At 40.4% G+C, this 15,988-nt stretch overlaps 2 protein-coding genes across 2 annotated transcripts in view; one reads left to right on the forward strand and one right to left on the reverse strand.

Annotated features, from left to right (window-relative positions):
* Positions 1-12,939, reverse strand: part of RB1CC1 (RB1 inducible coiled-coil 1) — a 92,451-nt gene extending 79,512 nt beyond the window's left edge. The window contains 1 exon segment of the mRNA XM_017867942.1: positions 12,579-12,939. The gene's annotated coding sequence lies outside the window, so the exon portion shown is untranslated.
* Positions 12,076-12,944, forward strand: LOC108526926 (translation initiation factor IF-2-like). Its single transcript, XM_017867941.1, has one exon. It carries the CDS (start codon positions 12,176-12,178, stop codon positions 12,698-12,700), a length of 525 nt encoding a protein of 174 aa, XP_017723430.1. The 5' UTR covers positions 12,076-12,175; the 3' UTR covers positions 12,701-12,944.
* Positions 12,945-15,988: the final 3,044 nt, after the last annotated feature.

The following is a 15,988-nucleotide window of genomic DNA, read 5'->3' on the forward strand; positions in this document are numbered from 1 at the left end:
TTAATGTTTAACAACAATCACCACAGGAATGAAAAGTGAAATCTTTACTTGAATTTAATTTCCCTGGACCTGTCACTGCATTAAGAGGGAGGCTGACCTAGGTGACACCCAAAGTGCCTAATTACTAAAGATTCTAAAAGGTAAGTTGTATAAATTGGACTCTTAAGTCAGTTGTTTAGGGAAACACACACAACTGGTCTCTTTCTCAAAGGGCTGCACAACCTTATGTGTATAACAATGTGCGAAGGACCAGATCTTTTTTTTTTGAGACGGAGTTTTGCTCTTCTTGCCCAGGATAGAGTGCAATGGTGTGATCTCAGCTCACTGCAAACTCCACCTCCTGGGTTCAAGGGATTCTCTTGCTTCAGCCTCCCAAGTAGTTGTGATTACAGGCACCTGCCACCATGCCCAGCTAATTTTTGTATTTTTAGTAGAGATGGAGTGTCATCATGTTGGCCAGGCTGGTCTCAAACTCCTGACCTCAGGTAATTCACCTGCCTCGGCTTCCCCAAGTGTTGAGATTACAGGCACGCGAGCCACCTTGCGCAGCCAAAAAAGCTATTTCTATCTTGAACTGTTATTTCAACTCTGGATTATTAATCTTTATGTGGTCATGTAATAATTACACAACAAGTTGTTTGTGACTTGAACCATTCAAGTTTTTTGTTGCTGTTGTTGTTGTTGTTTTATATTTCACAGATTGTATGCAGTAAGTGAATGGAAATACAGATTTTTGTGTAAGCAAAATAAAAGTTGGTCATATTTTAATTGAAATGTATGGTTTATAAAATTAGTTAAATACTCTGTACGGGTACCAGGATGAGTAAAATATACTTATTCATGCTAATGTTTTAAATTCTCTTATTAAAAGAAATATCATATGACCTGTATAAAGACCAATTTTGTGTAATCTAAGTCAAAGTTATAAAATTCTATTGAATGAATCTTCTCCAGAAGATTCATGAGCTGCACGGCTTTATTATCAGGAAAAGAAATGTAGATGAAAAAACAGGCCAGGCACAGTGATTCACACCTGTAATTCCAGCACTTTGGGAGGCCGAGGCAGGTTCACTTGAGGTCAGGAGTTCAAGACCCACCTGGCCAACATGGTGAAACCCCATCTCTACTGAAAATAAAAAAATTAGCTGAGTGTGGTCGCTCTCGCCTGTAATCTCAGCTATCAGGAGGCTGAGGCAGAAGGATCACTTGAACCCAGAAGGTGGAGGTTGCAGTGAGCTGAGATCATGCCACTGCACTCCAGCTGGTTGGCAGAGTGAGACTCCATCTCAAGAAAAAAAAAAAAAAAGAAAAGTAAAGAAAAATAAAAAATGTAGATAAAACAATAAAACAACTTCCTTCATCAATACACGTCTGTCTAAATTTCCATTCTCTAATCTGTAAATGGGGATATATATCATACCCACCTCATATGGCTGTTGCAGAAAAAAAAAAAGAAACCACAGTAAATAATCCAAAAATGTTCTCTAGGGACAGGAAGTAACTCTGTGACATAACACAAAGCACTCAAAAGCATCTGTTGAATAAACAGGGTTTCATAAGCAAATGTACTCTTGGGGTTCTACTAGCAGTACTCTAACCAAGTGACAAGGCAGAATCCAAACAGTAACTTAGTAACAGAGAGAGACCGCATGCAGGTAGTTAATTTTCAGCAGTTTCTTTATCAGCCAATGTGTTCCCAGTATCTTATATTAAAAGAAAAAAAAAGTAATCAACTTGGTTTAATATGTTTTAACATCATATATGAATAAGTACTCCTTGGTTCCACATAAACAGTTACTAAGTATGTGTATCCTCTCTTCCACTGTATTCCCATTAAGCTATCTAATTCAGAGCTTCCTACTGCATATCGGGCTCTAACAATTACCTATCTGAGCACCTACTAGCTGCGGATTCCATCTCAGATGACACCACCAACTACATAACCTTAGATTCTTTTAATGTTTTATTTCTCCCCAAACCAAAACGCNATCAGCCAATGTGTTCCCAGTATCTTATATTAAAAGAAAAAAAAAGTAATCAACTTGGTTTAATATGTTTTAACATCATATATGAATAAGTACTCCTTGGTTCCACATAAACAGTTACTAAGTATGTGTATCCTCTCTTCCACTGTATTCCCATTAAGCTATCTAATTCAGAGCTTCCTACTGCATATCGGGCTCTAACAATTACCTATCTGAGCACCTACTAGCTGCGGATTCCATCTCAGATGACACCACCAACTACATAACCTTAGATTCTTTTAATGTTTTTATTTCTCCCCAAACCAAAAACGCTTCATAACTTCTACTCAAGTATAAGTTCCTTAGACTGACACTCCACTATTTCCTTTAATTGGGTCATAACTTCTATTCAAGTCTAAGTTCCCTAGACTGACACTCCACTATTTCCTTTAATTGGGCCCCTACACGAAGCTCCACACCATTTAGGTTCATCTCCTGAAATGAGGTAAATGGATAAATGGATTTTCATGCCTCTACTCATGTCATTCCACAGCTTCCATTTTGTAACCAAGAACTCACAAATATTCTGTCGTAAAGTCTTCCTTAATGTACTGGCTGTCAGTGGTCTTGTTCCTGAAGTAATGACAGCCCATACTTCAAATTTGAACTATTCAAATAAGTATTGGTATTCAGAACATAAATAAATGCCCTGCTACACTTTTTTGCCACTTGCCAAATAACTTACATTGCCCAAGCTGTACTGCAAATGGCTAAAAAAAAAATTTGGTCATGACATATTATACCTCAATGCCACCAACATACTACCTAAGGATAGTAAAGAGTCAATAAATGTTTGAAGTCAAAACCATGGATAAGGACTACAGCAACCAAAACTGTAAAATCAGAAAGTTGCTCAAAGAGAATCCACAGGAACACTGTCTCTATTTATTTACTAGACTGTATACTTTACGTTACATACTTCTATATGCTATCAAAATGATCCCATGAAGCTGAATTCTCTCCTTTGTACGTCACAATTGTTAAAAACATTCAACAAAAAGGGACATTAGTAACCAAATACATATTTGGTCACCCTGAAATAAAAAAAATACTTGGGCAGAAATAAGAGGTCTGGTTTTTAGCCGTAGCTTCACATCTTTACTCCTGTGGTTTTGAGGAGTTATCCAATTTCTCTGAATCTCAGTTTCCTCATCTTAAAACATAAAGGGGTACACTAGATTATTCTTCTGATCTTCTATAAATAGTCAAATAATATATTAAACATGAGTCTAACACACTGAACAAACACTAATTTTAAGAAATTTATTGTGTGCTAGTGCCGAAGAGTAATCAATAGCACATTACCTGCCTTCCAAGTAGTTCAATAATACTAACATGAAGAGAAGTATGCAAAAGTTAGACTGAGAAAGAATGGACAAGAATTCACACAAAGGTGACATGAAAACATAAAAAATAAAAAAAAAATAAAAGGATATGTAAAATCAAGTTCCAACTAGGAACTGACAGTTTACCCTCACTGATCACATTACTAAAAACTTAAGAGGATAAACTTAATAAACCAATGATTTCTTTAAGAAAACAAACATTTAAAGGAGCTAATTCTTTTATTAACTTACAACTTTGGGAATGCTTATTATGTACATGTCCCCCTAATTTACGTAAAATCCATTAAATCCTGTAAGTGGGTGAATCTCTATGATCTAGAACTAAAGTTATTGCATGTAATTGTTAAGTAAGGTAGAAGCATAGAAATCAACTGCTATTCAAGGTATTATAAAGTAACTTTATAAGCCTTATATAAATATAAGCCTAGTACATAAGTATTACTTTTCACCAAATCGTCACGATTTCCTAAAATTTGACCTGATGCTCATTTTATATAAAGTCCTTTCTTAACTTTTATAAAATGAAACCATACTTAATACTATACAAGTTAACACAAGCCAATTCTAAATTAAAAGGAACAGGTTAGTAACTCAACAACTGAAACAACATTTTCTTAAATTATTTGACCCTCTGCTTAAACAGTCTTTAGTTTCTGCACACTAAGAATTACTATAAACTGCCTACCATATATACTGAGACTTCGGATGAGAGAACAATTGTCAAAGCATGTCAAACATACTCATAACTCACAGAGTAGTTAACAAGTTAGTAGGAATCATGGTACATTAATAAACATAATGCATGAAACTGAATAGATCCAAATTGATCTTTGTATATGTATAGGCATACATACACACGTACATCTACACAATAACAGCGAGAGTTCAAATTCGGGAGAAAGGATCAACTTTTCATGCAATGGTATTATGACAAATGGCTATCCATAACGTGAAGAAAAATAAACTATCTGGAGGTACATATTCACTAATGAGAACTAAAACATCAATAAGGTACCACTTTTTACCCTTCAGATTATTACTGATGATTAAAATAAGTGCTAAGTGTTGACAAGATTAACAGTGGGTCCACTGGCACATTTCTGACAAAAATATAAACTGGTACAACTTTTAAGGAAATTTAATCTGGCACTATGTATCAAAATTTAGAATGTACAAACCAGCAATTCTACTTCTGGGAATGTACTGGAAGCAAAGAATGAGACAAGTGTACAAAGGTATATATATATATGCAATGGTTTTCATTATACTATTACTTTTAAAAATGATAAATTTTAAAACTATCAATGGAGGTTGGTTAAATAAATTATGTCTATAGTCCTAGCTACTCAGGTTGAGGCAGGTGGATACGGTTTGCTCGAGCCTGGGAGCTGGGTGACCCAGCAAGATCCTCTCTCTAAAAAAATAATAAATTATGACACAACCCTGTAAGGTGTCAAATTTTAGACATTTAAAAATGTTTGCTTTGATCTATACATATTGATCAGTAAGAAAAGAAATTTATAGTGTATGTTATATGATTCTGTTTGTGGATTTTATTTTTACAACTAATGCAGAGGAGAACATATGTATATACAAGCACTTAAAAGTCTGGATCAATTTAATAGCCATCTTTTAACACTGGCTATCTCTGGATGCCGACTTTTACTTTCTCCCACTTTTTTTAAAAATCACATTTATAATTAGATGGGAAAAAACTTATATCCATTAAAAAAAAAAAAAACAGATGACACCCTACACATTACAAAGAAATAACCTGAATTTGTTGCCCCAGAAGAGTTAGTCCCATCAAGAGAGCAAGACAAAGATTCCCACCTGCTTTCCCCATTTCAGTCCCAATCTGAGGTCCTAGGGGAGTTCTGCCCCACTCCCATTCTAAATCTAGCCTTCCCTAAATGGTCATTCATGTTTAGTCTTCCAACTGTTTTTTTTTTTTTTTTTTTTTTTTTTTGAGACTTTCACTCAGTCACCCAGGGACTGGGTGCAGAGGTGTGATCTCAGCTCATTGCAGCCTCCGCCTCCCAGGTTCAAGAGATTCTCTCTCCTCAGCCTCCAGAGTAGCTGGGATTATAGGCACCCCACCACACCCAGCTAATTTTTTTTTTATTTTTAGTAGAGACAGGGTTTTGCTGGCCAGGCTGGTCTCAAACTCCTGACCTCAAGTGATCTGTCAACCTCGGCCTCTGGAAGTTCTGGGAATAAAGGCATGAGTTACCACGCCCCAACTGTTAGCTTTATGTAGACGGAAGAGCGAGAATAGAACTGTGAAAAGAACATGAGATTTGGAATCAAAAGAATTGTATTCAAGTCCTGGCCCGATGTGACCTGGACTGACTTCACCTAACAAGTTTTTTCATTTGATCACAAAAAGGAAAAAGTACCTGTCTCACAGGGTTGTGGTCACGATCTAACGAATAATCTACACATATATGGAAGTTAAGCAAATCATAAAGTGAAATACAAACATCAGTTACCGTTATTGACTGATCCAGATCTCTGTTCTGAGTTCAGAACTAGCAGTAACTGATGCTACATATTTCCAACTGGAAATCCTACTGTTACCTCAAACTCAACATGTCTAAATTTAAATTCGGTGCTTTTCCTTTACATCTCTTCCTAATTGATTCATTGTCAATAAACTATCATTCTACTACTGCCCCAGACTTCAGTTATTTTTCTTTTCTTTCTTTTTTTTTAAACAAACTTTCCAAAGTGACAATGGACCAGGCTTCAGTTATTTCTGTCCAAGTCCTACCCATTTTTTCCTTTCTAATCCAACCCCTCATTTTCCAATGACATAACCCTTACTTAGGAGCCTGCAACCTCTTATCTCTGCCTTTAAATCTCTATCCTGCTTAAATCCTTCCTAAATACTCCCTAACAGTTACAGCCAAGGTAGTCAGGCTGCTTCCCTCAAATATCTTCCCTACCACCTTACTGCTGCCTATAGCAGGGCACAAATCTGTGGTTCCTTTACAGCTACACTCTCCTTGTCACCTCTGGTTCAGTACTCAGACAGTTTCACTTAATTGCACTATCTGCCCACCCCTCTTAGCATGTGAATTTGCCAACTTGACATAGGCTAGATTAACATAAAAAATGGCAGACTTAGGAACAAAATTTACTTGTATTTGAATACCATCTATCTCACTGAAGCTCAGGTAACCTCTACACATCAGTTAACAATCTATAAATTGCAACAATACCTTTCACAGAGATGAGAAGGATAGCAATAATGTACTTCAGACTCCTTTACAGTGCTAGTAATATACTAACAGCTTTAAAAATGGTGGCAATTATGACTTTAATTAAACTCCAGCACTCAAGAACTTCATAATTAACCCCAGTTTATTTTTATAGCAGTATCATCAACTATTCCCTTACATGACAAACCTATACCCTCACTTTACATACTCCTGCCAGGTAAAATACCCCCATCTTTGCTTATTTGAATTTTACTCATCTTTAAAAGTCCAAGTATTGCCGGGTGCGGTGGCTCAGGCCTGTAATCCCAGCACTTTGGTAGGCCGAGCGGGGGTGGATCATGATGTCAGGAGACTGAGACTATCCTGGTTAACACAGTGAAACTCCGTCTCTACTAAAAATACAAAAAAATTTGCCGGGCGTGGTGGCGGGAGCCTGTAGTCCCAGTCACTTGGGAGGCTGAGGCGAGAGAATGACGTGAACCCAGAGATCGCCCTACTGCACTCCAGCCTGGGCGACAGAGCGAGACTCCAACTCAAAACAAAAACAAAAACAAAAAACAAATAAAAGTCCAAGTATTGTCCTATTACCACTTCTGGGAAGTCTTCCCTTATCACAGGTGGCCTACAGTATTCTTTCTCCCTTCTCTGAATTTACAGAACTCTTAAGTAGTTAATATAAGATAGCAGGAATTCTCTTATCTGGGGGGAAAAAACCTATCTCTCATTATGAGGACATCTGTTCCTCCTAAATCCTCCTGGGATACAGTCAGCTATAAATGAAGGGGAGAAGAGAGATGTATTTAAAAAAACATTGGTCCAACATGGTGCGGTGGCTCATGCCACCCAGCACTTTGGGAGGCCGAGGTGGGCGGATCACCTGAGGTCGGGAGTTCGAGACCAGCCTGACCAACATGGAGAAATCCCATCTCTACTAAAAACACAAAATTATCTGAGTGTGGCGGCGCATGCCTGTAATCCCAGCTACTCGGGAGGCTGAGACAGAGGAATCGCTTGAACCCAGGAGTTGGAGGTTGTGGTGAGCTGAGATTGCATCACTGCACTCCAGCCTGGGCAACAAGAGTGAAACTCCATCTTAAAAAAAACAAATAAAAATAAAAATATACTGACCCCAGTGCATTTGTTTCCAGATGTACAGGGGTAACAACTGAATCCATATATACCCATATTTGAGGAAAAGAACCAGAAAGTATCTCACATACTCATTAAAATCTATCCAACTTATCAACTGGATATTAATTTACAATTTTCTCTTGAGAGATTACCACCACGATGATAGTCAATTATCCCAGCCTTACTGTCAACTATTCTAATACAGTCAAAACTTAGAATTAGGCTGGACACGGTGGCTCATGCCTGCAATCCCAGCACTTTGGGAGGCCGAGGTGGGTGGCTCACTTCAGGCCAGGAGTTCAAGCCTGGGCAACATGGTGAAACCCCGCCTCTACAAGAATACAAAAATTAATCAACAGTGGTAGTGCGTGCCTGTAATCCCACCTACTGGGAGGCTGAGGTGGGAGGATCACCTGTGCCCAGGAAGCAGTGGTTGTAGTGAGCCTAGATCACACCACTGCACTCCTGCCTGGGCGACAAAGTAAGACTCTGCCTAAAAAAACGAAAACAAACAAACAAAAAAACAGAATTTGCTTCCTTATATGAGAAGGTGACGGGGGACACCCCAATGACAATCTCTGACCTTCAAAACTGGACACATTCATTATTCATCCACTATTTTGGGGGCATCTGACATAAGCCAGACACTGCTAGGTGCCTGGAATACAAATATCTTCAAGATGCTTTCCAGCTGAACAGAAAGCGAGACTTAGATAACCCTAAAGTGGACTAAAACCTTCAGAGAGAAAAGATGATTGGAAATAATTTTGCCTGATCTCTAGTTCTGTAAACTGCAATTATTAGCAATTCTCCCTCACTGAGGGGTCACGGGCTACTGCATCAATGGAGATAGTGTCCTCCACAAATGGAGTGTCTAGGTTGCCCAGGGACTGAAAACTGGGTATCGATCTCCCCAAATCAGATGTATTCTAATCTGATCCTACCTCTTCTCTGCCAAGAAAAAGAAAGAAAAAGAATGAAAGATGAGTAGGTCAGGCATTTTCCTAACATTTCCCTGAAAGAAAACGTTTTTCATAAAAGTTCAGACTTCCTAAATATATTCCTTGTCTATAAACTAGACAAGCAATTTCACCAAAAGAATGAAGCGACCATTTATAAAGGTAGTGCCCAAAGACAGCAAACGAGGTACAAATAGCAGAACACGAATATGTTTAAAACAAAAATGAAAAATACTTTGGAGTACACCCTTAAGTTTTTTTCCCTAGGTGTAAAGGAAGTATATGTGTATACTCAGGCAATATGGTTTTATAAAAATGAGGTTACACCCTACATACTACTATGGGCTTTGCTTGAACTGCATAAAATAACAGAAATCTTTCTGTATCACTACATATGAATGCATTACACATTTTGGTGTCCCTATCATTTATAAAAACTACACAAAATGCATGATTTTAGTGAAAATTTTCTAGTTGCGTGTTTTATTTCATAATGGAATTTAAGAGTTAAACCAAAATTATCTATATATCAAATACAGAATTATATAACACAGGGAAGATGGGGAAAAAAAGAAAATGTAGAATTAGCTGCATTCTATTAAACCAAGATTATCTATAAACATATAACAATATTAGACCAGCCTGCCCAAATCTGGCATTTGCAGTAAAACAATTACTAAAAGCCATTATATTACTATAATAATAATATGGTAGTGAATTAATATTTCAACAGGTATGCTGAAAAGTTACTGAACAAGTATAATGTGTGGAATGTGAAGGAAAAAATGAGCGAACAGTCTCAAATCAGTGACAAAAAAAGGAAATGGATCACAATTATTTTCATCTCCTAGCACAATTACAAGCCAATAAAATATGAGAATTCAAAAGAGCAAAATCACGGGTGGAAAAAAATCATGGATGAAAAAAAAAATGGGTGAGGATTGTTATTCCACAATCCTCAAAGCACTCACTAAACAGCTATGAAAGCAGAAACAAATTAACCCAGGAAAGAGGGTACTTGGAGCCACTCAAGTACTGCATTTACAAAAAGTAATCCAACAGAACCAGAACTTCACAAAGGGATGGAAAGAAATGCCATCCTCTCAGGGCCCTAAACAATGGGGGTACAGTTTACAGTCAAATTAAGCTGATTTGGTCCATAATAATTAAAGAATCAGAGACAAGTAATCTTTACATCCTTTTACCTATGTGAGTTAAGCAAAAACTCATCAACGTAGCACTATTCAATCCGCTTGGCTAGTCTTTTATCTATTCTACATCCTCAAAGTAATCTGCATTTGTCATTTATGTCCATTAAAATTTCCAGTGGTTGCCCATTTCCTATAAATAAATATATTTAGACCAATATGTATTTCTTATTCACTGTTGCACTGCTGAAGCTAAAAGAGTATGCTGCAGGGGTTCAATTAGCATTTCAGGAATAAATGAGATGAATTTGGCTTCAACTGCTTTCCAGCCATGCTGGGTTTACTTGAATTCACCTGTAGGCCTTTGTACATGCTGAATTAGAGTACATTAGTTTCCTTACCATGACTTCCCAACCTGGATATGCAGAGTCCCCCAATCTTCCAATACTATCCCCTCTCTCATATTAGCCCAGCTTCAGTAACTTCATTTTTCTTTGTATATGCCATGTATATCAAGAGCCGTTCCACTTACTGCTTCTTCCACCAAAAATTCCTTTCAAGAGAGTCACACACTTACACCTCTTACTTCTCTTGGGCCTTTATTCAAAAGTCAATCAGTGGCTGGGCTTTGGGAGTCCAAGGCAGGCAGATCACCTGAGGTCAGGAGTTCAAGACCAGACTGGCCAACATGGTAAAACCCCGTCTCTACTCAAGAATAATGACTTAAACATTTTTATGTTCCTCATGCAACTAGTTCAAAAACATCACAGTGGTAAAAAGATAATAAAAGAATCGTGAAAGTGTGTTGAAAGGGATTGCTAGATTTTCACCTAAGTGTCTTAGGCCAGTATTACTACAAAAGAAAAGTGTAACTGGAGTTAGAAAATATCATTACCTGAATGAGAACATTTTATCAGCCATTCTTTTAAAAAGGTATTCATAAGACATACACATCTGCAAAGTAAAGCATGTAGGTACTCAAATATTTGCTGAATGCATGATTAAAATTTTTAAGTTAATCTTAAATAGAGTCTAAAAACTTTTCTCAGGCTAACAATCAAACTTTAGGTTCAAAATTTCGAAAACAAGTCTTGTGTCCTCTGCCTTTATGAACTTGATTTGCTAAGAGTAAATCTGCCATGCATCCTGATCTTGTGTTTGGCAGCAAGAGCTAAAAGAAAACTCAGGGACAAAAGTACCGCTTCATTGCCTTCCCTGTCGTCCAATAACAAACATATAAAGGATTAGGTACATAAATAATCATATCTTGATTACCATAAAAAGTTCAAAATAGACCAAATAAAATTATTTTTAAAACATGAACTACATCAATATCCACTTTCCATCAACAGAGGTTTCTACACATAAGCATTATGTGCCTAAAGCATCCCTGGCATAAAACTTTATCCAGGTTTTGAACACAATCACAAACATTAAAAGACATGACAGGAATGTTATTGACAAAATATCTTCATTAGGGCTATATTCTGTTTCAACAAATATAAAAAACGAACATATTTTCACATTCCTAGCAATGGTCTGCTTATAGATCCAATAATCCAAAAAATAAAATCAGCCACCTCCCTCAGTAGTCCTTTGGCTTCTCAGAGTTTTATCTGATCAGAAGTGGAAGGACCCTCTTTTTTATCGTCTACCAAAATGTAATAACATTCTTGATTAAACACACAATTAAATCTATTTAAATGTCTTCCTAAATTGCTAACTGTCCAAACCTACGTTTAAATCATAAAAGCTTCATCAAAACATAAAAATTTAAGAAACTACATAATAAAATGGTTAGCAAATAGGTACACTTTAAATGTTTGCAGCAGACTTGAGAACATTCCCATCTGGCTGAATGTCTCGTAGTAACGTGACTCTTTATCAACAGTGAGCACACGAGTCTTCTTTGGCACCCAGGTCTACACTACTTCAAGGTATGACCACACTTCAAAGAGTCATGATGGAAAAGACTAGATTACGAAACCATAAACAGTAAACACAGCACATCCACCAGGCGGTGGAAGAAACTATATAGAGATATTCCATTCAGAAGCTGCCATTTCTACTGTTGGTTACTGTATTTTTGTTTCTACCAAGGAAGCTGTAAAATCCGCGTGCACGCCCATCCCAAATCTATCCGTGGGGCGGGCGCAGGCTGAGTCATTCCTAGGAGTAACTTTATACCGATCCTCGCACTCTGGGGTCGGGACAAAGACATCATCTCTCCGTTCCTCCCACTCGGTGAGCTTCGTTCGGCCTCGGCCAAACTCCACTCTCCTGTTTCTCGAGTCCAACACAGAATTAAGGGCTGATCCCTGGCAGCGATGAGCACAAGTCAGGATGTGTCTCGGGAGGTTCGGACGTCCCCCGCCCTCGGCCACTCCGGCAACTAGGCCGGGTGCTGACCGGCAGCGCAGAGGAAGGGATCCCAAGGCTCCGTCCGAGAAAGCCGCAGGCAGCCCCGCAACGAGACAGTCCGACCCACACCCCCAGCAGCCTGGTGGAGCATCGACTCGAACCACTTTTGTCTCCAAAGGGGCTCTCGCGCCGGGAAGGCGGCCAGTGGGCAACACCTGCCGGGGCGGGAGGCGCCGGGGCCCTCGGGTGCACACACCTGCGCGGGGGGCCGGGTTCGGGCCGGCCGGAACCCTGGACCCCGCGACCCCGGCCCACCGTGCCAGGGCCCGCCGCGCGACCGCTGTGCCAGATGGGGGAAGGGGACACGGGCGGCGGCGACACTTACCCGGCAGCGCCTCCTCCTTCGCCGGCGGCAGCAGCAGAGCCAGCGACCCCCGGCACCATTTTCCGCCGCCGCCTAGTCCTCGGCGGCGGCTACCAACCGCCCATTCGGCACCACTAAGCTGACACAACCGCCGGCGTCCCGGGCGCCCGCCCGCCGCGGCCCCGAACTCTAGGCAGGAGGGAGGGGTCCGGGCGGAGAAGGACGCGGGCAGGCCCCTCGGCTCTGGGTCTGGGGCCGGGGGACAGAAGGCCACGGCCTGTCAGAGCCGAGGGGCCCAGGCAACTGGGGGACCCTGAGGCAACGCCGAGGGCTCGGCAGGGCCGCGGACACCGCCGCGGCTTGGTTTGTTATTGTCGACTCCGTCTCTTCCTCCGCGGCGCATGCCGGGAAACGGCCTGCCGGGGGAGGGGCGCGCCTGGAGGCGCAGATAGGCGTCTACGCAGGTCCGGAAGTCGGCAGCCTGCCGGGAAGGGGGCGGCCCCGCCTCCGGCTCTCGGGCGGCGGGGCATGTTGGCTGTCCTGGGCTGACCCTGGGAGACGCCGCTGGGGCTGCCTGTTATGGTGCTAGCTGCCGTCCCGGCGCGTACTTTCCCAAGGTGAGTTTGACCTTCTTTGCGACAGCGAGTAGGCCCTGACTAAGGCCGACCCACCAAACTTTGGATCGTCCCCAGGCGAAAGAGAGCTTGTCTCCCTCAGCCTGCCGCGGAGGAGCGGAGCCAGTCGAGGGCCTGGTGTCCCCGTCCCCTCTCCAGGGGCAACCTGCGGACTAGGCCAACGTCTGTAACGGGATAACGTACCAGCGCCTGGCCCAGGCGTTCCTGCCGCCACCTCCCCGCGTATCCAGACCGCCGGGACTGCACGCAGCTGGCAAGCGTCCCCGTGTTAACTCTGCAAGGGTTGGGCGGCACATTTTTTTCTCAGACCAGGTAAGGCAAGAAAACATCCAAGAGAGAAGAGAGCGAAGGCTAGGCCGATCGGAATGAAAATGTAAACGCCACAACCACGTTTTCAGCTTTACAAATACTGAATCTTGTAGTGGGTCTAGTGGGTTAGCTGTTGGTATGAGCACCCTAGTGGGTGGGAGACAGTTTCAGCGGACTCTTGCATTTGTAAAGATGATCAGTCACAGGCAATGACTTGAAGCCACAAGGCTTGAATATTAAAATCTGATGAGCAGATGTTACAGGTAGAATAATTACATAATAGTTTTCAAATTCCTGCTATATCCAGAAATATCTGGAATGAGTAAAAACTTGGATGTGCCTTCTCTAAAGTCATCAGGACTTCTGAGTTGTGTTTGTAAAAATAAGAGGCACAAGAAGGCACCAAACTGAACAAAATGTTACGTGGAAACTGTAAAACGTTGGTTAGCATGAACAATTTCAGTTTTCAGTCACCCTGACCAGTGTCTGGAAGTTAGGATTGAGATAGGCTTGTTTTATTTATTTACTTTTAAATTTGTGCTGCTACATATCCCAAACAAATCTGGTCCTTATCATCATTGGCAAGCCATTTTACTTACTCAGTTAAGCTGGAATTTTATTATACCACCCCAGCAAGATAAAGCACAAAAGCGAAAATTAAGCAGTAAATGGTTATTATGCCTTAGGAGAAGGTGTGAACTGGCAAGACAAGAGCCAAATTTAGTAGTACAGCATAGTAATCAGTATACATAAAATAAGTGGTGAGGAGGAGTTTGGCTAGAAAATTGGCTAAGAAAAACAGCAGTATGACCAAGAATGAAAACAAAAAGAAAGAAAAGAAAAACAGCAGTATGAGGCATGTAAAGAACATATTGGTACTTACACTTCCTCTTATTAGTGACATTCATTATTACAAATATAACCCAATTTAGAATGTAAAAATCTTGCTGGAGGTTGGTGCAGTGGCTCACACCTGTAATCCTAGAACTTTGGGAGGCCGAGGCAGGAGGACTGCTTGAGCCCAGGAGTTCGAGACCAGCCTGGGCAACGTGGTGAAACCCCCTTCTCTATAAAAAAAAACACACACAAAAATTAGCTAGGCGTGGTGGTGCGCACCTGTAGTCCCAGTTACTCAGAAAGCCGAGGTGGGAGGATCAGTTGAGCCCAGGAGGTCGAGGCTGCAGTGAACCATCATGGCACCACCGCATTCCTAGCCTGGGCAACAGAGTGTTGCCCTGTCTCAAAAAAAAAAAAAAAAATTGCTGAAATATGCCAGTGATAATCTGGTAAATAGTAAATGTTGTCTGACTTTTTTCTTTGGAAAATGAATTCAGTCCTAACCTTCCCTCTTAATCCCAATAAATTACCAGAAATGACTGTTTCATACCTTATACACCTCCAGTGTAAATGTTAAGAGTTTGTATGCATCAGTAATTCTTTCCTAGGGATAAGGGAAATGTACTAACATTAATTTTATTATATATGTGCAAATATCTAGAGGAAATACTGTTTATAAGTTACTAATACATGTATCCATGGTAATAAGTTGTGACAAGTTACTTTCCTTGCCTATTAGACACTCCCTTCCTTAATTTAAAAAAAAAAAAAAAAAAGAACAAAATTCTGTAGCATCACTTCTCAACTAAGCTTTCTGATAGGAAGTCCAATCTCATTTTTGGCCTACTGTGCATTTCTTACTTAACTTGCAAACATATCATTAACAAGGACCTCCAAATTACAGTAAATTACAGTACAGAGATTTTATTTGAACTTTCTAAAGCATTTGCCATTTTAAATTATTTAACTTTATACTCCTCCTTTCCTTTTGTGCTGTCTCCTTCCTGGCGCTCCTAAATATCTGTCCATTCTTTGGACCTCTTCCAAATTTTCAAGTAATTATAATGGTGTGCGAATGATGCAAAGATAATGTGCTGTGGGAGAACAGAAGAGAGAAACCTAATTCTGGCCTCATCTCATTTTTTTTTTTTCAAATTTAATAACTATTTTAGATGTTTCAGTAGATTTACAGTGAGGGCAAAAGAAAATGGTTTTCTTTAGGAGTATGGAGGGATTATACAGGATGTACAATAAATACCATAAGTACTTCAAATTAGTTCAGATCTTTAAAATCTTATTTTTCCTTCAGTTCTCAACTTCAATATCACCTACTCTGGGAGTCATTCCCCACCATGCTTGTTTGTTTGTTTGTTTGTTTGTTTGTTTGTTTTGAGACAGAGTCTCACTCTGTTGTCCAAGCTGGAGTGCAGTGACACAATTTCTGCTCACTGCACCCTCCACCTCCCAGGTTCAAACTATTCTCTTGTCTCAGCCTCCCTAGTAGCTGGGATTACAGGCACTCGCCACCACTCCTGGCTACTTTTTGTACTTTTAGTAGATGGGGTTTCACCATGTTGACCAGGCTGGTCTCGAACTCCTGATCTCAAGGGATCCATCTGCCTCAGCCTTCCCCAAAGTGCTGGGATTACA

The sequence above is a fragment of the Rhinopithecus bieti genome, unplaced genomic scaffold, assembly GCF_001698545.2.
Source record: "Rhinopithecus bieti isolate Rb0 unplaced genomic scaffold, ASM169854v2 scaffold_4541, whole genome shotgun sequence".
Taxonomy (NCBI): Eukaryota; Metazoa; Chordata; class Mammalia; order Primates; family Cercopithecidae; genus Rhinopithecus; species Rhinopithecus bieti.